The 22,453-nt window shown below is 40.5% G+C and overlaps 1 protein-coding gene across 1 annotated transcript in view; it reads left to right on the top strand.

Annotated features, from left to right (window-relative positions):
- Positions 1–20,786, top strand: part of BARX2 (BARX homeobox 2) — an 80,575-nt gene extending 59,789 nt beyond the window's left edge. Inside the window, exons 2-4 of the mRNA XM_020963834.2 lie at positions 4,815–5,112; positions 9,112–9,196; positions 19,753–20,786. Of these exons, the coding sequence (XP_020819493.1) occupies positions 4,815–5,112; positions 9,112–9,196; positions 19,753–20,022 (653 nt within the window). The 3' untranslated portion in view covers positions 20,023–20,786. The remainder of the gene's footprint in view (positions 1–4,814; positions 5,113–9,111; positions 9,197–19,752) is intronic.
- Positions 20,787–22,453: the final 1,667 nt, after the last annotated feature.

The following is a 22,453-nucleotide window of genomic DNA, read 5'->3' as shown; positions in this document are numbered from 1 at the left end:
GATACCATAAGCAAATTAGGAGAGCAAAGAATAGTTTACCTGTCAGATTTACGGATAAGGGAAGAATTTAGGACCGAAGAAGATATAGAGAACATTATAAAATGTAAAATAGATAATTTTGATTATGTAAATTAAGACATTTTGCACAAAGCTAATGCAACTGAAATTATAAGGAAAGCAGAAAATTGAGGCAAAAATTTGCCACAAGTATCTCTGATAAAAGCCTCACTTCTGAGATACATAGAGAATTGAGTCAGATTTATAAAAATACAAGTCATTCCCCAATTGACAAATGGTCAAAGGATGTGAACAGGCAGTTTTCAGACAAAGAAATCAAAGCTATCTATAATCATATGAAAAAATGCTCTAAATCAGTATTGATCAGAGAAATGCAAATTAAAACAACTTTAATGTGCTGCTTCATGGCTATTATGACAAAAAAAGGAAAATTATGGATGTTGGAGGGAATGTGGGAAAATTGGGACACTAGTGCACTGTTGGTGGAGTTGTGAACTGATCCAACCATTCTGGAACACAATTTGGAACTATGCCCAAAGGGCTATCAAATTGTACATACCCTTTGATTTAGCAATACCATTTCTAGATATGTATCCCAAAGACATCAAAAAAAAAAAAAGGGAAAGGGGCCTATTTGTATAGAAATATTTATAGCAGCTCTTTTTGTGGTGGCTAAGATTCGGAAATCAAAGGAATGTCCATCAATTAGGGAATGGCTAAACAAACTGTGGTTTATGATTGTAATGGAATATTATTGTGCTGTAAGAAATGGCAAGCAGGATGATTTCAGAAAAACCTGGAAGGACTTACATGAGCTGATAGTGAAGTGAACAGAACCAGGAGAATGTTGTACACAGTAACAGCAATATTGTATGATAAAGAACTGTGAATGATTTAGCTATTCTCAGCAATACAATGATCCAAGACAATCCCAAAGGATTAATGATGAAACATACTCTCTGCCTTCCAGATGCTCATTACCCATCCCTTTAATAATATTCTAGAATTTTGTCAAGAATTAAAGTAAAAATGTCTGGCTTATATAGTTTGCTAGTATAGTTTTTCCATTCTCCTCCTTTTTTTAAAGCCAAGACAAAATTTTCTCTTCTCTAATCTTGTTGTACACAGTAAATTAAGTAAATACAGACTGAAGCATGCTATTTTTCACTTTCTTTTTTTTCTTTTATTCGAGTCTTCTTGTACAAAATGACTAATATGGAAATGTTTTACATAATTTCACATGCATAACCTATATCTGATTGCTTACCATCTGCGGGGATGGGAGGGAAGGGATGGACCTCAATTTGGACCTCAGAACTTTAAATTAAAATGCTAAAAAACATTTTTTAAATTGTTAAGCCTAAAAATATTCTGATTGGCCTATGAAATTTGTATCTGATGACTTGTTAAGATGGAAAGAACAATCCAACCAAATTCATCAAGCTTTTTTAAAAATACCTATTTTGTATAAGGCACTATTAGGTTCTGGGCCTACAAAGAAAGAATGGAAAACAGCCCTTGTGTTCAAGGAGCTTAAATTCTACTGTACTTCTACTGTACATAGTACTTATGACTGTAGGCGAGACATATAACCACTCAGAGGCATAGACTTCTTATCTCTAAAATGGGGATGCTAACATCCAATGAAATGGCCATTCTATCTTAGAATTTGTGATAGAGAAGAGGAAAGCTAGCTATAGTCTGACATGTACTCTAGATTTTGGGAAATCAGATTTCATTGAGTTTAGAGAAAGAATATGCAGCATCATATGGAATAAAATGTTGTAGGGCTAGCAGCACAAGAGAACAGAGAAGCTTTCAAGAATGAAATTCTGAAGATATAAAAAGTAATATTTCTGATAAAGAGGAAAAGATGGGTTTGTTGGAAGAAATTGATGTAGATATACTTTTCTATCAACTTAGATTTTAAAGACATGTACAGAAGATAGAACCAAAGACAAGTGACAAGAGATCAATACTGAAGTGTGAACACAGGTCGAAGTAGATAAGTTCTGGATAAAGGATAATGGAGAGAAGTTGGAGCTAATTATCCATTATTTTACTTCATTTCTTTTGCCAAGGACAATGATCTTTTAATTGTAAAGAACAGAACAAGAATGTCTAATTAGGAGTTAATATTAATTATTCACTAATTAACTTGAATAAGAAGTTAAATAGCTGCCCTTGATTAGTTCAATATATCAGGCCCAGATAAACTATGTATTCCATAATTGTGGAAAAATTGAAGGGTGAGATTGCTGAGTCATTGTTAGTGACCTTGGAAAGATAGTAGATAATGGAAGAGGTATAACAAGATTAGAGAAGAGAAAATTTTGTCTTGGCTTAAAAAAAAAGAGGAGAATGGAAAAGCTATATTAGCAAACTATATAAGCCAGTCATTTTTGATTTAATTCTTGACAAAATTCTAGGATATTATTAAAGGGATGGTTAATGAGCATCTGGAAAAGGAGGTAGTGATTACAGAGCCAGGATGGCTTTATTAAGAACAGGTCATGTCAGACTAGCCTCATTTCCTTTTATGAAGGAAGTTACTAGATGGTAAACTAGAGGAGTGCTGTAGATATAGTTTATTTTACCCAGATATGGAGGCAGCTAGGTGGCACAGTGGATAGAGTGCCAGATCTGGAGTCAGGAAAGACTCATCTTTGTGGGTTCAAATTTGACCTCAAATACTAGCTGTGTTACCCTGGGCAAGTCACTTAACCCTGTTTGCCTCAGTTTCCACATCTGTAAAATGAAATGGAGAAGGAAATGGCAAGTCACTCCAGTATCTTTGCCAAGAAAACCCTAAATAAGGTCACAGAGATTCTACTTCAATTCAGTGCCTGAGGGATGTATGCTTGACCCTCTAATTTTTAATATTTTGTCTAGTGACTTAAAGACTTGTGTAACATTCTTACTCAATTTTCAGATGGCACAAAAGTAGGAGAAGTAACTAAAATATTGGATAACAGAATCAGGATCCCAAAGAATCTCACCAGGCTAGAACATTTGAACAAATCTAATAATGAGATGAAACTGGATAGGACAAATTCAATGTCAGGAGTGTAGGGAGGCATTTTTGAACACTTAGAGCCTTAGGAAGATAGTAGGTTTCCTTGTCCCCGGAACAAAGTCTGGATAACCACTTGCTGGGGATGTTGTAGAAAAAAATTTCTGTTCATGTAGGTGTCAGACTCGAATGGTTGCTGAGATGCCTTCTAATTCTGAGGTTCTGCGATTCTGTGAAAACAATTATTAGAAAATCCATTTGTTCTAATTTATTAATTTCCACATTTCTTGTTTTGGCAACTAAAAACAGGTTCATTTAAACCGAAATGCCAAAGTTTATGATCATGATTACTGTTTTTCAGTAAGAAACAGTGTTAAAATTTCACATGTACGTGAGAATGGTACAATGTTACAGGTTCCAAGTCAGTCAGCATCTTCACAATGACAATCCTTGGGCCCAGAATCTTATTTAAACTAATGAATATCCTTCATATTATAAGCAGGACCCTAATGAAGGAGCTTGCTAATATTTATTTTTGGGGGGGTGGGGCGAGGCAGTCAGGGTTAAGTGACTTGCCCGGAGTCACACAGCTAGTAAGTGTCAGTGTCTGAGGCCGAATTTGAACTCAGGTCCTCCTGAGTCCAGGGTTGGTGCTCTATCCACTCTGCCACCTAACTGCCCCATTAATAGTTTTTTAATGTTCCTAGGTCTTGGGCCAAGTTTGTATGTTAGTCTCAGAACATGTATTTCTGTACAGTTCTAACCCAAGGCCCAAGAGAAATACACTTAAGTAGAGCAAAAAATAAAATAGGACAAGGAACTGCAGAGCTCAAAGTACATTTCTTTTTCCTTCCTATTCCCAATTGCCAAATCAGCCTCTGAGAATAGTCTTCTCATTTTCATTATTTCCAAAATCCATGGATTTTTGTTCATCTAAACTTATTTTGTCTAGTTCTATAAAATAATACTTTGGTATGGCACTAAATCTGTTGAAAATGTTAGGTAATATTAGTTTTATCATGTTAACAAGGCCTGACCATCAGCAATTACTCTCTCTCTCTCTCTCTCTCTCTCTCTCTCTCTCTCTCTCTCTCTCTCTCTCTCTTTCTCTCTCTCTAGTTATCTAAGTCTTTATTTAAAGAGTGCTTTGTGGTTGTGTTCATATAATTTCCGTGTGTCTTGGTATGTGAACCACCAAGATTTTACACATTCAATGGTCATTTTGAATGGCATTTCTATTTCTTTTCTCAGCAGGAACATACAGGTGAGTGATTTTTGTAGATTTATTTTATTTCCTACTACATTACTGAAGTTATTGTTTCAGTTGGTTTTCTTTTATTTGAGTCTTTGGAATTCTCTTAAGTAAGCCTTCTGTCATCTGCAGAAAAGGATCATTTTCTTTGTTTACCTGTTTATTCCTTCAGTTTCTTTATCTTATCTTACTGAAGATTTCTAAAACTACATCAAATGATGGTGGTGAAAATGGACATTTTTTTGACCCCAGATCTTATTGGAAAAGCCTCTAGTGTCTCTCCATTGCAGATAAAAGGAAAGATCAATGTAGTCTTAGGCTGTTTAATGTTTTTAATGTAAATGTATGTTGTATTTTGTTAAAAGCTTTTTCTGCATCTAGTTTTTCTAATTTTGAGCCAACTTTACTTTCCTGGTATAAATTCAAACTGCTCATAGTCTACCCATTTCCTAGTTATCAGGAAAATTGTCTCTTCTTGTCCTCATGATCCTCTTGGTGACCCTGCCTCTACCTTTCCATTTTCTCTCCTAGGCTCCCCTTCTCTTCGGGCATACCCTCTTCTTTCCGTGATCACCCGACAGCCTCCTGTTATCTCCCATCTGGTCCCTGCCACCCCTCGCATTGCCCAGGCTTTGTCATGTCGCCCAGCTGCAGAGGCCGCCTCTGATGCACCAGCCAGCGAGGCCCCAGCCAGCAGTGAATCTGAGACTGAACAGCCAACTCCCAGGTTGAAAAAACCTCGTCGTAGCCGCACCATCTTCACAGAGCTGCAGCTCATGGGATTAGAGAAAAAGTTTCAGAAGCAGAAATATCTATCCACACCAGACAGGTAAGCTTATGGGAGAGGGAGGAGGCAGCTCTACAGATTTAAGGAAGGAGGAATGAATGGAGGAAGTTTCCCAGAACTCTTTATTAGTTATTATTTAATTAATAATAATATTAGTTGTAAATCAATTAATAATATTCTATTTGGAAGAGAAAATTCCTTTCTAGAAAAAACCTTATAGTTTCTGACACCCTCAGTGAGCTAGCTACTGGGCTAGCTAAATGCCCTTTGCTAAATGATGGGAATTGGAGGAGATGATCTCTAAGATTCCTTCCAGCTCTAAAGTTCTGTGAATCTCTGAGCCAGTGGTAGGATTATATTCCATAGCTCACTGCTTGGTGACATGATACCAATTAAGGTGATCACAGAGAACCAAGAAGACTGTTACTAAGGTCTATACTTGTCACATCCTTGGCACAGTCCCCTCAGCTGTTCCCCAGTGTGTGTGGCTGCTTCAGGAGAACAACCACTCATCCAGGCTGCCGTTAGACTATGGCTTTGATAGTATCTTCCTCTCTGCCCCTATTTTGGGGGTCATTCAGGGAACAGAGTGAACAGGAAGGCTAGGAATACTAAGAATATGGCAGTTGTCTTAGTGAGATGGGCAAGGCCACTAGTGGAGTCTGAGCATGTCCTGGGATTGGCGGCCACGGTCTTTTGTGCCAAGCTGTGGGAGACAATCTTGGCTTGGATAAACCACAACCACTTTCTTTTTTTTTTTTCATCTTTGAAGATGTTTATTTTATTTTCTTATTAATTAATTTTTAGTTTTCAACATTCATTTCCATAAGATTTTGAGTTCTAAATTTTCTCTCCCTCCCTCCAATCCTCCCTCCCCAAGACGGCATGCAATCTGATATAGGCTCTACATTCATATTAAACATTTTTTCACATTAGTCATGTTGTAAAGAAGGATTACAATCAATAGGAGGAACCACGAGAAAGAAAAAACAAAAACAGAAAAAAAAAGAGGAAACAAATAATATACTTCGATCTGCATTCAGGCTCCATAGTTCTTTCTCCGGATGTGGATAGCATTTTCCATCATGAGACTTTTGGAGCTGTCTTAGATCGTTGCCTTGCTGAGAAGAGCTAAGAATCATTGCACAGCATGGCTGTTGCTGTGTATAATGTTCCTCTGGTTCTCACTTCACTCAGCATCAGTCCATACAAGCCTTTCCAGGTTTTTCTGGAGTCTGCTGCTCGTCATTTTTTTTTAATGATAAATTTATTTATTTTTAGTTTTCAACATTCCCTTCCATAAGTTTTTAAGTTCCAAATTTTCACCCCATCTCCCCCCTCCTCCCATCCCACCCCAAGATGTCATGCATTCTGAATATCCCTTCCCCTACTCTGTCCTCTCTTCTATCTCTCTCCCCTTCTCTTATCTCCTTCCCCTTCTATTTTCCTGTAGGGCAGGATAGACTTCTGTACCCCATTTCCTATATTTATTTCCCAGTAGCATGTGAAAACATTTTTTTTAAACATATGTTTTTAAAACTTTAGGTTTCAAATTTTCTCTCTTCCTCCCTCCCCACCCACCCTCATTGAAAAGGCAAGCAACTCAATATAAGTTGTACATGTGCAGTTATGCAAAACACGTCCATAGTAGACATGTACAACCACTTTCTGTACTTAAGTGTCCTGACTATTAAATAAAGTTTCATCACCTGGAGAACAAGAGGAAGATATAAAGAGGGTTTCTGAGATGTCAGTCTTTTGGGGGACTCTCAAAGTCCTTGTTTTGTTTTCTTTCCATACTAGGTTTTCATGTCAGTTTCATCACTGAATTAACAGGGTCTAGAGCAGGGGTTCTTAACCTGGGAGTCTGTGAACTTGTTTTATTTACTATTTTGCTAATTATTTCAATAGTATTGATTTACATGGTAATCTTGCATAATTTATTTTATACACTTAACATTATTTTGGGGGACTTTACCCAACTTACAATGGGGTGAAGAATCCCTGGTCTAGAGGTATCATAGGAGTTTTAGGATTGGGAGCAATCTTCTCATCACAGAGCTGAACCCCTTCATTTCATAGGAGAGAAAACTGAGGCCAGGAGAAGTTAAGTAATTGGCCATAGTCCTGAAGGTGGTGAGAAGCAGGACTAGGATTTGACCCAAGATTTTCTGAGTCTAAATCCATTGCACTTTTCGTTCTATTCTATCACAGAGAAAGGCAGTAAAACTCAAGTGTGTCTATTAAGCTCTCCGGTAGCTGCTTGAGTTAAAGGTTTAGCTGGAGAGGAGACTGAAATCATTGACTAAAAGGGAATTGGAGGTTAACTGTAGGTATTCATTATCTGTCCCTGTGACCCCAATCCTTGACATGGCATTAAGAGCCAACTACTTTGCAGGTAAGTGAAATGGGAAATATTATTTAATTGTATGATGTGTCTAAAGGACTTTAAGATGAATAGGTAAAACCAACTACTAATTTCAGGCCAATTAAAAAAAAATCAGAGAAACTTTTCCGTAGCTCCTAAAAACCCTTCCTGGGGCCTCAGATGCCTGCCCAGGCATCTCTCAGGTGCTCCAGAGACCTGCACAGGATTGGCTCTTTTGCCTGGGGAGGTGGACACCATCTGGCAGGCACCTGAAGTTGCTGCCTTAATCTGCGATTCTGAATGTTCCTCACCTCTGTACGTGACTGAGGCTATGAGCAATCACTCCTCCCTGAGCTCTCTCCCTCTTCCTCTCTGTTTGTTTCCCTGGTTTCCTAGGCAATCTCATTTAGGTAAATGTGCAGGGAAGAGAGAAGTTGTAACGGTGGCAGGTAGAGAGAAAGAGAGGAGATTACAGAGAAGCATGTTTCTTTAGACAGGAATGAATCAAAGATGCATATTTCCCAAGTGAGCTAATGCAGTTTGGTAACCAGTAGGAGACCTGTGAACTGAAGATTCCATTGACTAATGTACCTGGTGACCTCAAATGGACTGAGTCACAGAGAGAACTGAAGGAGACTGTGGAAGGGACCTGATTTCAGGTAGACCAGAGAGACTAGAAGTCCGGAGGAATTGTCTATTAGGTCCCAGAATCTTTGGTGAATTGATGTTAAGGACAAAATTCTCCTGTGTAGGAAGAAAGGGCTGTTATTTTGCGTTAGGAGTTTGTTAGGCTTCAATCTTTTGATCACTTTCAGTAAAACTTTCTGCCTTTTAGCAACCGTGCCATAGGAATTGGTGAATTTAAGAAAGATTGGCTCTGAATTCAAAATACTCAGTTCTACATTTTACTTTTAGATAATTCAGTTATGGCCAGGACTCAGAAGAGCAGGGCTGGTCAGCCAAAGGGCTAGAACTGATAAAAGAGATAAGTTTGGTTTCTGTAGTTAAGAGGCTACAGAGAGACACAGGATCATGGAATCATTGAATTATGGAGTGTCAGAGTTTGAGCTATAAGGACCCTCCCCCCCTTAGAGACTTAGTGGTCCAGCTGTGACAAAGCTGAGTGTCAGAGGTTGTGAAGTGACTTGCAAAGGTTCCAGAAGTATTAAATGGCAGAGGAAGAAACCAAGAACAAGATGAACAGACAGTGTTAGAGGAGGATGCAAGACTAAAGGTCTGAAAGAGAACTGTAAGGCAGCAAGAGAATTATAGACTTGTGGAGTCAGAAGGGAACTTGGTGGCTGACTACTCTAGGCAGCTAACTAACCACACATGAAAAGAAACTCCATTATAACGCGCCTGACAAATGGTCATGCGGCCTCTACTTGAAGACCGCCCAAGGTAATGGGACTCCATGATCCTACTTTATTTTATGTATTTAGAAACCTCATTGTGAGGAGACCATAGGCATCACCAGACTGCCAAAGGGGTCCATGACATAAACAAGGTTAAGAACCTTTGATCTGGGGGTTCTCATCCATAGGAAGTTTCGCAGGAATAGCTAGTGTTGGCTTGTGTGGGAGAGAAGGGCTGGATTAAACCCTGGAGGATCGCATTACTGCGCCTTCCTTTTCCCATTGTGTCATTACACCTCTGTGTCCTTTGCCTTCTAGGTTGGATCTTGCCCAGTCTCTGGGACTCACTCAACTCCAAGTGAAGACTTGGTATCAAAATCGCAGGATGAAATGGAAGAAAATGGTAAAAAAAAATGTTTTCATAATGTCATTTCAAGGTTTTTTAGTGGTTGGAAATACTAGCAAGCTTTGTGATGTTGGGGAGATAATTTTGTTTCTAGTTGTTTCATCAGCTATGAAATGAAGGTGGGGTGTACAGGATGATCTTTAAGATCCATTCTAGCTCTGAAATTGGAATTCTCTGAAATTTAGTTGGCTAGAGACTTCTAGACTCTGGAGATTGGTAAGATCATAGGATTTATAGCTGGATGGGACCTTAGAGATCATTCAGTCTAATCTCTTCTTTGCTCATATGAAGAAACTGAGACTCTCTAGTCTTTAAAGTAAGTGACTTTCCTGAGGTCACCTAGAGAGATGGGATTCAAATCCAGTTTTTCTAATTTCAGTTCTAGTGCTCATTTCCATTACGTTGTCTCTGTTGCCAATGTTATTTAATATAAGGGTGGCCTTGGGCAAAGACAAAGGTAGAGCCCCACTTCTTTCTCTTGTCAACGTCATCTCCATATGACATCCCTATCATGCTATAACCAAGAAGAATAGCCTAGAGAGAATTTTTGTCTGGGGTGCCTGGGATGGTGGATCCTTACAGAGTCTCTCCAATCACATTGTCTTCAAAGGCAGCTTTCTCTATGGGTGGGGAGTAGGTGTAGGAACAGGGTTTAAATGGAATTAAAACCACCCCAAAAATCCTGGTCTCTATATTTCCTCCCCAGAAAGGGTAGTGTTTGTTTCCCTTTAGGTCACTGTACAAATAGCTGGATGCTCTTTGGGGCACTGGAACCTGAGAAGGATTTTAAAAGGTGGATTCTCAATGTGAAGATTCTGACATGGATACAAATGCAAACACATGTCCTTTTAATAAATCAATCAACAAGTATTTATTGAGCTCTTATTCTGTTCTATAATCCCTATGACAAATGACTATTATAATAACTCACATTTACATAATACTTTAAGAGGCAGCATCACATAGTAAATAGTGTGAAAGATCCAGGAAGACCTGAGAATCAGGAAGAGCTGGGTGCAAGTGCTCTCTTTGACACATATTGGCCCCGTCACCCTGGGCAAGTCACTTAATCCTTCCATGATCCCAGGCATCTCTCTAAATCATGGAGCAGTTGCTGTTTTGCATCATACAAGAGGTTTTCTTACTTGCAGTTCCCTAAGTGAAATCAGGTCAAAATATATCTTTAGCCATATAACTTTAGACAGTTTCTGTCTCGGAACTTTCAGTCTAATTGGAGAAACAAAACACAGTAAGTGATTAGTGAACAAAACAGGACAATGTATAATTGTATATGTATATGCATAAATGTATAATTAAATGTTAAATTGTACTGCAGAGAAGGGGGAGACCAAAGTGGGCTGGGGTAGTCAGGGAATACTTCCTGGAGGAGTTATGTGACCTGGGTTTTGAAGAATGGGTAGGATCTGGACAAGTGAAGGGGAAAGGGGTGGGAATGTGAACATGCCGTGCGTGTTCCCAAGGGTGAGACTGTATAGGGCACAGGGACAGGGAGGAGACCAGAGTGACTAATGGTAACTTCTTTAAGATCAACAGAGTGTGGGAGGTCCAGTAGGGCTGTCTTCAGGGGCCCCTGACTTTTGTGTCAGGGTAGCAGAACGAGGTTGTCCTTGGAATGAGGAACCTCTGCAACTCTTGCCTGTTCTTGCAAGCAGGTCTGGATCTCTATCAGGGACGGTATAGGGGCAGCTGGGGCAGGCAATGATTGGCACTTGACCCCTTACCTATATCCTCCCTATATCCAGTTCTTTCATTTTATAAATAATAATAATGAGTTCCCAAAAAGCCAAATGTTTTGCCAGGGTCATACATTAATGACAGAAGTAGTACCAGAACTCAGATCTCTTACTTTACTCCCAGCTGAGTATTCTGCCATTGCCCCATGCTCATTTCATCCCATAGGTCTGCCTGCCTGAGTCACATCATTGATTTTTCCCTCTCTTCGTGCTTACAACTTCTCAGTATCTTCTGCAGATCTTGAAGCCAAATATTATCCAGGCTTGAAGTTAACCTTAGGCGGTACAATGGATAGGGTGCTGGGCTTGGAGTCAGGAAAACTTGAGTTCAAATTCTACCTCAGACACTTACTAGCTGTGTGACCCTGGGCAAATCACTTAAGCTCTATTTGCCTCTGTTTCCTCATCTGTAAAATGGGGATAATAATAGCACCTATCTCCCTGCATGTTGTGAGGATCAAAGGAGATAGTAATTGTAAAGTGCTTAGCATAGTGCCTGGCAGATATTAAGATGTCTATAAATGTTTGCTAATATTATTATTATTATAGCACTTTGCAAACCTTAAAATGCTACAGAAATGCTCATTAGTATTACTAGGGAAGAATGAGAGTATATGTGAGGAAGGCTTATCATTTTGGTTCTTCACAGAAGCACAATGCCCAGGAGCAGCTAGATGGTGAAGTGGATAGAGCTCTGGCCTTGGAGTCAGGAAAACCTGAGTTCAAATCCAGACACTTGACACTTACTAGCTGTGTGACCCTGGGCAAGTCACTTAACCCCCTGCCCCCAATGCCTCACCAAAAAGAAAAAAGAGAGAGAGAGAGAGAAGCACAGTGCCTAGAACATAGTAGGTACTTAATAAATGCTTGTTTACCTCCTTCTTTCCAAGAATCTGAGGCTACTACCCTTCTTTCTAAGACCCCTACTTAGACTATCCTTTTAATGTCTTCTTCCTCTTCACTGGAATGCTTGAAATTCCCTGAAATGGACATTTCAAGAGCTGAGATTAACATGCTGAGGCATACTCACTCCTAGGGAATTTTGGACCACTTGGAGTACAAATTCTTGAAAACTTCAGCTCATCTACTTTAATCTCATTAGTGCAAAGAAAAAAATGATAATTGGGTAATAAAGATATCTCAGAGGCTAGTGCCCTAATTGGAACTGGAAAAAGATTAGTACTTGGTTCTCAGTTACTCATACCACTGCCAATGGCTGAGTTGCCAGTTTGCCAAAACTGAGATAGCATCTCTAACTAGTTTTTACTGGTCATCATTGGTAAACCATAGCGGTTGAGCAAATTTCAACCTTGTATGTTAGATGCTAGACATGTTCTATTTCTCTTGGATTTTGCTCCAGAAATATCCACAGAATGTTGCAATAGATTGCAAGTGCGTCATTGTTTAGAAGATCCAGATGGGACTGTCAGCCCCTCACAATCCACTGAATAGGATGGCAAGACCATTTAGAGAATCAGTATAACAATTCCTGACAACTGACCTTCCAGGATCCAAAAATTCTGGATCTAGAACATGGAATTAGAATCTGAGTACCAGGAAGAGGTTTAAGTCAGAGAATCTAAAATGGAAAGTACTTTTGTGTCCTCAACAAGGGTGACCCTTGGAAGGAAAATTTTCTGAGCTTTTGGAGGCCCACAGAGACAAGCCAAAGCTAACTTCTTCAGATTTCCAGGGACCTTGCTTTCTCTTTGACGAAGAACTCTACAATCATAATGGAGGACTTCCACCAACCCACCAGCCCCATTCATTTGCATTTCTAACCATGCTTTTACTCTAGACTAGATTTACCTTCAGCAAAAAATATCTCTATTGCCAATATGTGGTAGTGCTGAGGGAGGAGACTCCAGAGAATTTGAATTTATTCTTTGGCTTTGGAGAATCGCTCGACAATTACATCCAGCAATGCAGAACATTTTGGGGCACTACTGAAAGGGCCCCCTGTCAGCCTAGAGGTCAAAGGGTCGGGGGGAGGAGCAGGAACAGATAAGATAAATGCTTCTAAACACAAACAAAAGCAATACTACAAATCACATACCTGAAAATGGAGAGGACAGTAATTTGAGAGATTATCTAGTCCAGTCCCTGGTCTCTTTGGAAGATTTCATACCAATCACTTTGATAAGGTCACAAAAAGCCAAGTTCTTTGTTTGCAAAGAGAGTAATTTGACTTCGGTCTGGCATTAGAACAGGAATGTCTAATGGAAGAAGTAGAAGTGCTTGCCAGGTGTTTTTCCTGAGAGCCTGGGAGAGGTGTGTGACCCAGCCCACATTCAATGTAGAGGCCACTCCTGACCCTGGGGGGTTAAATCGGCACAAGTAAAGATTGTTGGCCATCCGAGTGTGTGTGTGTGTGTGGGGGGGGGGGAGTTGACTAAACATCAACAAAGGTTCATTTGAATATGCAGTACTGGGTGTGGGGTGGTGGGGGTGAGATAATTGCCATTTCAGGTGTGCTGAGAGGCAGGGGGCCAGAGGTCGAGTGCCTGAAGCAGCTGAAGAGGATGGTTATCTCCTAATTATTACCACTCACAAATGTTTGATTCCATTTAGAAAATGGTTTGATTGTTCTTGTGTTCTCTCCTACCCCCTCCCCACCCCCCTTCCCCCGTAGGAAAAAGGCCAGGTTAGGTTGTTCCAAGCTGTGTGGGTGGTGTTCACTAATTGCCTGGGCTGGACTTTCTTTTGCCAATTAGGTTTCTTCTTAGACCTGCCCTTTTATAACTTGATTGTTATACTGGGCAACTTAATTTTGTATAATGCCTTTCATAGTAAGTGGAGCTGCTTTCAACACAGACTCCACCTTGGCATCATATCCTTCCCAGTCGGGTGCTTTCGAAAGAAAGCCTGAAATCATGATCAGATATTGACTTTGGTGGAAATGCATCTACAGACTTCTCCCTAAAGGGAGATCCTGTCAGTACAAATGCCTTATTAAAGATTGTCTTTGCTTTGACGATGGGGTGGAAGCTTGAAAAGGGACTCATTCAGCTAAGAACCGTCAGCCTGACACATCAGGTCTGTTGGTTATTACAGTTCAGCAAGCTGAGGACTCAGCGCTCCTTCTGAGGCGTAGATTCAGAAAATCCTTTGGCAGGGGGTTTGGGGGAGGAGATAGGTGATTTCATCAATGGAGGGAACTTCCTCTCATCACCCACGAAGAGCTACAACTTGTCTTGATCTCAGTTACATGAGCCCCTAACAGCTCTGATGTTGCCATGAGTGCTGGAGATGTTTAGTTCAGCCTCTTTATTTGACAGGTAAAGAAATTGAGAGGGTGTAGGTATCGGATACGATGTCACAGAATCATGGCATTTCATAGTTGTAGAAAATCTCAAAGGCATTTAGTCATACCTGACTGTCAGTGTCTGTATGTTATCATGACAGTCTCCAAAATGTTCTGATCTAATAAGTTAGTCAGTGACCATTTTAAAGCCCAGCTATGGACCATCATCATCATCATCAATTTAGCATTTATATAACAACAACTACGTGCCAAGCACTTTACAATTATTATCACATTTGATCCTTACAACAATCTTGGGAGGTAGATGCTATTATTATCCCAGTTTTACGAATGAGGAAAGTGAGGCAGACAGAGGTTAAGTGGCTTGCCCAGGGTCACACAGCTAGTAAGTGACTAAAGCTAGATTTTAACTGGTACTTCCTGACTTCAGGCTCAGCCTTCTCTCCGTTGTACCATCTAGCTGCCACTCTCCTCCTTCCTCCTCTCCTCTCTCTTCTCCCTCCCCCCACCCCAAGTAACTAAAAAGTAAGGGGAAGGGCACTAATTATGAGGGAGAATATTAGGAAAAGCATAATATTTAAAGTGTACCTTGAGCTTAGTTTTGAAGGAAAATAGTTATTCTAGGAAGTAGTGGTGGTGGTGAGAAAATAAATTTCAGATGTGGGTGTACAAAGACAGAAATAGGAAATGGAGTGGTATGTATGAGTAACAATAAGAAGGCCAATCTAGATTGTAAATTATAGTTATGTATGATAAATCAGGGAATGCAGGTTGTTTGGGTTGTAAAGGGTATTTGATTCTAGAAGTAAAGACAATGGAGTTCATGGAATGGGGAGTCACGTAGGAAGACCTTTAACTTTAGGAAAACCACCTTAGCGGCAGTGTGGAGATTAGATTGGAGATTCAAGAGATAGAGTTACCAATTAGAAAGCCACCTTATCAGGCCAGGACAGAGATGATGAAGGCCTGAGTTGGTGGCTGTATGCGTAGAGAGGAGACACATGGGTATGGTGATAAAATAATGAGACTTGGGGCAGCTAGGTGGTACAGTGGATAGAGTACTGGTCCTGGAGTCAGGAGGATCTGAGTTCAAATCCAGCCTCAGACCACTTGACACTTACTAGCTGTGTGACCCCGGGCAAGTCACTTAACCCCAATTGCCTCACCAAAAAAATAAATAAATAACAAGACTTGCCAAGTACATGACTTGAGACAAATTAGGGTTGGGGGGGCACCAAGCATAACTCCACGACTGTGAAACCTGGGTGACTGGAAGGATGGGGGTACCTCTTGAAAGAAATAGGAAAATTCAGAAGTAGGGTAGATTTGGAGGAAAAGTAATTGATTCTATTTTTGACATGTTGAATTTTCAATTCCTATGGAATATATTATTGGAATCTCTGATAGGCTGATGAAACCTACATGAGTTTCTTTTAGCCAGTGTAAACTTTGAGTTTTCTGAAGAATTTCTGAAGTTTATATTTCCACAGGAAATTTAGTACTACTGAAAAGACATGGTTTAAATAGCTTAGGAAACCAAGTCCTCTTACATTTTTGGAGGAAAAAAAAAACCAATCTACACCATTGAGTGCTTTCTTCACATTAATTCCCAAGAAAGTTCATCAGCCCCAAACTGTTGAACAGATGTTCAAGGATGCTCTGGTTTACAGGTTTTGGCCAAAAGCAATCATTTTATGGATCCATAGACTATTAGATCTGGAAGATATCTCAGAGACCGTTTAGTCCAACTCCCTTATTTTGTTAACAGGGACATTGAAACTTGAGAGAGGAGAAATGACTTGGCCAAGGTGGTACCTCACCATCTAGGTAATCGGTATTTGAGCCCTGAGAACACATGGTAATACGTTCAGTGATTAGGATGTTAAAGACTAAGAGTGGAATGCATTTACTAGAGGATGCAGGTAGGACCTGAATATGGAAACAATGGAAATATAATCCTCTTAGTTGTCCATAAAATTATAAGCTCCTTGAGAGCAGGAATTATTTTTTATCTTTCTTTGTACCCCAGCCCCCAAACTCGTGCTTGGCTCATAGTAGGCTAATTGACTGACCCATTTCTGTTCTTGTATTTGCCTGAGTAATTAATATAGACTAGATCAAAGGGTTTCAGAGCAGGCACAGGGAGAATAGGTCCCTGTTTATACGTCAAAAGGCTTTGTATTATCCATCCTTTTATCTCTGTCTCTGCTTAGAGTCACAATCTCAAAGTTGGAACAGATCTCAGAGATTCCTGATCAAACCCATACCTGAACAAAAGACTCCCCTGTACAATATCTCCACCAAGTGATCACCCAATCTTTACTTGAAGGGAATACATGACTTCCTGAGGCATCCCTTTCTACTCTCTGAAAGCCCCTGTTGTTAGGTACTCCCCCCCGCCCCCCGTATGTTAAGCTTAAATTCAACAGCTAGGTAGCACAGGGGATAGAGCACCAGGTCTGGAGGCAGGAAGACTCATCTTGAGTTCAAATCTGACCTGAGACACTTACTAGCTGTGTGACCCTGGGCAAGTCACTTAACCCTGTTTGCCTCAGTTTTCTCATCTGTAAAATGAGCTTGAAGAAGGAAACGGCAAACCACTCCAGTGTCTCTGCCAAGAAAACCCCAAATGAGGTCACAAAGGATCAGACAGGACTGAAAAAGGACTAACCTGAACTGCCATCCTTCTAGATTATATTCATAATACCTCCTCTCAAAAACTCTGCTTTCCAGTCAAACTGAACTATTTTCTGATTCCTGTGCTTGACGTGCCATTGCTTTTGCAGAAGCTGTTTCCCATGCCAGGAATATTCTCCTTCCCTAGGAATCCCTAAGTTCTTTCTTGGCTCAGCTCAGGTGCTGCCTCATACTTTGGGCCTGTTCTCCTTCCCCCAGCTATTAGTGTTTTCCCTCAGCCTCTAAATTACTTGGTATTTATGTTATATGCACTTGTTTCTTAATTACTTGGTATTTATGTTGTATAAGTTTGTTTTTTATTTGTTCATTAATTCATTCATTCATTTAAAAAAATTTGTTTATCTGTATATGTGTTCGTTCCCCCTCTTTCAGTAGATTATAAGTTCTTCAAGGGCAGAGATTATTTCATTGCTGTCTTTGTATCCCTGGTGCTTAGCCACAACAATTCCTGGCCTATAGTAGGTTTTTAGGGGCATATATGTAGAGCCAGAAGGGAACTTGAAAGTAGATTGCATACTCCTTGATGGCAGGGACTGTCTTTTGACTCTTTTTGTATCCCCAGCACTTTGCACCATGCCTGAAGCTTAGTGGGACCTTAATAAATATTTATCTATTGTTAGTCTACTGTCTATAAGGTATGGGCCCCATAACTCCAAGTTTGGCACTTTTCCCCCTTTGCCATACTGATCAGTAAATGTTTGTTCAATTGAATTCCTAAGGTAGAGGTCTGACCATGTTACTCCACCACTGAAAAATCTTCCGTGTTTCCTTGTGGCTTTTAGAATAAAAATACGAAAGCCTTAACTTGACATTTCAGGTCTTCTGCTGTCTGGCACCAACCTACCAGCTCCAGCTTCATTTGATGTTAGTCTCCTTCCTTCCTTCCTTCCTTCCTTCCTTCCTTCCTTCCTTCCTTCCTTCCTTCCTTCCTTCCTTCCTTCCTTCCTTCCTTCCTTCCTTCTTTATCTTCCTTCCACATTCCAGCCCAAGCAAACTACACTTGGCATCCCATCTCTCTTTCTCTCTGCTCTGTACCTCTCCTCCATCTCTTAGGATCCTTATCTTTCTTTAAGGCTTAGCCCAGGTCCCACCTTCTATGGGAAGCCCTCCTCTCCCCTTCATCCACAGTTGTAAGAGTTTTCTCCCTCCTCAAATTACCTTTTTCCCCCCTTTTTCTTACTCATTTGTTTACTTGCTAAGTCTCCCTCACCCCCGCCAGGAGAATGTAAACCCTTTGAGGGCAAAGACTATTCCATTTTTATCTTTGGGCCCTTATTTAGTTAGCACTGTATTTTATACACAGTAATTGCTTAATACATGCTTGTTAAATTGAACTTTTAGCACCTTAGTGACTGGTCCATGTGAGAGCTCATTAACCCAATTGCAACATCTTAATGACTATACTGTTTATCATTAATAACCCTAAGTTGTGGGCAGTTGTTGGCTCATGATAATAATTAATTCAAACAATCCATTAGCAACACCCTAATAGTATGTCTTAGAAGGAGCAGAGATTGGGAGTGGGGCTAACGGAGAGCTGCCAAAGATAATGTTGTTGTCATAGGGTAAGATATTGTTCCTACAAGTTCCTAGTGAACACTCAGTTCAAATCAATTTAATTCAACAAGACTATTAATTGAGTACCTATTAGATTCAATAAACATTTATAAAGTACCTACTATGTGCAAGACACTCTGCTAAGGACTGGAGATAAAAAGACAAAAAGGAATCTCAGCCCTCAAGGAGTTAGTCTATATTACTCAGTGTGATAACTTCACTGGGGTATTTGGGGATATTGCCCCATTTTAAAATGACTACCAAGGGTGGGGAGCCTGCAGCCTCAAGGCCACATATGGCTCTCTAGATCCTCAAATGCAACCCTAGTAACTCAAAGGACTGCACTTGAGTACCTAGAGGGCCACATGTAGCCTTGAGGCTGAAGGTTCCTGACCCCTGGACTAGCCCTTAATATAAGCCTCTTTCCCTCCCTACTGCCTTATATTTTATGTATCTATAACTATTTCTGGAACTCTGATTGTGGGGGATGTATAAGAGATATAAGATATATTCATTCAAGGCATTACAATTTTGTTAGGGAAAAATACACAGGTGAATCAGGTAGGAAAGATAGTGTATGGGCAAATGCTAAAAAGTATGTGATGCAAACAGTAGGAGCCATCCGAGTACAGAGGAAGAAGAATTTGATTTGGGCTAGAGAAGTTGTGGGACACTGTACAGGAGCTTGATTCCAATTTCATCTTGAAGGATATAGGATTGAGGATCCTTTTCATCAAAACCATGATACTAAGTGCTGGGACAGAGAGAGATGGTTTCATGTGGCATTAAGGATCTTTCATGGTCTGCTCCCACCTACTTTTCAGCCTTTTTTCATATTATTCCCTTTCATGAACTCTACATCCCAGCCAATCTGGACTCCTAGTTGTCCTCCAAATGCAGTAGTCCATATCCTACCTTGATGTATTTGAAAAAGCTATTCCCCAAGTTTGGAATGGTTTCCCTCTTCATCTCTGCTTCTCACAATCCTTATCTTCCTACCAAGCTTAACTCAGGCATCATGATTTCTCCTTCTCCTCATATTCCCTTTGTTAGTGCTGTTATCTTTTGTTTTCTGTGATTCCTTGAATTTCCTCGCCCTATATTTGTGCATGAATTATAGGTAATCAGCAGAATGCAGCTAGCATCAGAGGCAGGATTCCGCTACACTATGTTACCTCTCGCTTTGCCTGCAGTGTTTAATACCTGTTTGAACTGAATCTGTTGGATGTCCTGTAAGGAGCTTTTCCCCTCATATCACTTCTCCTCTTCCTCCTCCTCAGGTTCTTAAAGGTGGGCAGGAAGCTCCTACGAAACCCAAAGGGCGTCCCAAGAAGAACTCCATCCCCACCTCAGAAGAGATCGAGGCTGAAGAGAAAATGAACAGTCAAGCTCAGAAGCAGGATGTGCTAGAGCCCACTCAGGAACATGAGACGCTGGAACCTCCAGAGGAACCCAAGGCATCTGATCTCCCCACAGAGGCCCTTCAGCCCCCCAGTAGCCAGTCCCAGGAGCTGCCACTTTCTTCTCCTGAAACTACATCATCAAGCTAAAACTGACCCTTTCTTTGGGAAGGGAGGGAGTGACTGACGGTAAGAGGAGAGGAGGCAGGGGGAAGTAGGGAGAAAAAGCTCACCAAAGAACTCACACCTGATGTGCCTGGGGAGGAGAGAAGGCAGGCAAATCCCTCCCTTCCTCCCAGAATGTTCTCACATCAGCATCAGCATGCATGCACTTGAATGAAGACTTGTTTGTTTTAGGCCTTGCTCCTGTTGAAAGGGTGTGCTAGCCACAGGGCTACCCAACTTGCTAAGGAAGAGAGCTCCCTAGAGATCTCTCTGACATTATGGTTGTCATGGAGATGCTTGTGGTACTCTGGCTGGGTACAAGAAACCTATCTATGGTGTAGGCTGCATCCTGGAACAAAGAGGGAGGACGTCGTAGGTTTTTTTCCATCAGCCCCAGGGCAACCACCCATCAAAACAGAGAGATATGGAGGAACTAGGGCAGCTGCCCAGTATCCTTGGTGACCTAGCACTTATTTCTTGTAGGTTTTAAAAGAAAACATTTAAAAATTTTTGAGGGGAGGGGAAAGGGCAGGGTGGGTCAGGGGTTAAGGGAGTTCTGAATTATTAGAGTTGTTTCTGAAGAAAGTTCCTGTTTGTTTGACGTGTGCCTTTGTACCAATTAAAGGGTGATAAGGTGACCCAAGAACATTTTTCCTATAGCCTTACTCCAGGGGATGCCATCCCCAACAGCTCCAATGCAGACGTGTTAAGATAACTTTTATTTTTTAATTAAAAAATAAATAATTGAATAGGACTGTGTGTTCATTGTCTTGGGGGAGGGGGAAGGGTTTGACAAGAAATTTCACACTTAGCCCTTCCCAAGAGTGAAAAGAAACCTGAGAGGCAATTTTTGAGGATAAATGCATGTCAGTAGATATAAGCTTGTTCATAACAGGGCCTGTGTTCAGTGATCTTTTTATCCCCTGCACCTAGTTCTATGGTTGTCTCATAGTAGGTTTTTAATACAGATAGATTTCACTGAATCAAATGTAGTGAGCCCTAGACAGTGTAGGAGTCAGGAGATGTGCACTCTGGTTTCAGGAGGCCTAAATATTCATTCCCAAGCTCTGTAGTGGGCCAAATCCATTGGCAGTAGTAGATTGCCAGCCCCAGGTCTAGTGGGAAGCAACACTATGATCCAGGGACACGCAGTTGTGAAAAGCCCTTTTAACCCCTGAAGCACAATTCTCCATCCTACTCAGCCCACTCTGGAAAAGCCTTTATCACTTATGGAGTATCAACTTATGTTTATATTCTGCATCCTTGAATCTGATGTGGGGTATTCAACATTTATCTACCTTGGAGGTAGCTGATAAGGATGACTTTCACATCAGGGGAAAGGACCGGCATGTTCCTGAAGCCTATATTCTTGTGTGTGCCTCCAATCTCTTAGCATCTGACATCCTCTTTCCAGTTCTTGGCTCCCAATCCTTGTAGTTAAGGCATCTTAAAATAATTTCAGTGGAACAGTTAAGTACTTGGAAATCTTCATTCACATTTGAAACATCCCTATCTCTGAGGCTCCCTGTCTTTCCAATGAATCCCCTGGCTTGCCTTGCCTCTATCTTGTCCCAGCCCTGCTTCACTTTGTCAAGTGGTAGAAAAGAAAGCATAGAATGGTAACTAAAGCTCATACAGTTGTTATTCTCTATGTGTGATCTTTATCTAATGATCAAGTCAACACACTTAATAATAATTACAGAAACATAACACCCCTGGAGGAGGTAAACCCCAGATCTCAAAACAACAAACATTTATTAATCAACTCCTATGTGCAAAGCCAGATGCTGGGTTACAGAGGTAAAAATTATCATTAAGATATTGAAAGAGCCAGAGGTAAGGCTCTATCTTATTGAGTAGCTTTTATAGAATAACATGGATGAGAATTTTGCAGATTGAAAAGAATTGGAATGGGCTTCGATTTGCATTAGTGGAAGGAGTAGCCATACTAGTGAAATTCAGCCCCATCAATTTATCAATCAACCAATCAAACATTTATTAAATGCCTACTATGTGTGCTAGAGATACAAAAAGAGGCAAAAGACAATCCCTGGATGGAGGAGACAACATGTAAATAAATATATACACAACAAGGTGGGTGCAGGATACATGGGAAATAATTAGTAGAGGTAAGCCATTAGAATTAAGAAAGTGAAAACTGGACAGAGAGCAATAGAGGCCTAGGCTACCTAGGAGGTCTGCCTAGGGGTGTGGAAATACAGATATGTTTCTCTAACCTTGGTCATAGATAGGTACATGAATACATGGCTACATAATACATAAATGATTTTATTAAGTATTTACCATACTTGATAAATTAAGGCATTGAGTTAAGTGCTGGTAATACAAATATAATCAAGCAAGATAGTTCCTGCTCTAAAGGAGCTTACATTCTCATTTCAGTCAGCTGTTCAGT

The sequence above is a fragment of the Phascolarctos cinereus genome, unplaced genomic scaffold (assembly GCF_003287225.1).
Source record: "Phascolarctos cinereus isolate Bilbo 61053 unplaced genomic scaffold, phaCin_HiC Scaffold_726;HRSCAF=1367, whole genome shotgun sequence".
Taxonomy (NCBI): Eukaryota; Metazoa; Chordata; class Mammalia; order Diprotodontia; family Phascolarctidae; genus Phascolarctos; species Phascolarctos cinereus.
This window is presented reverse-complemented; position numbering and strand designations above follow the sequence as displayed.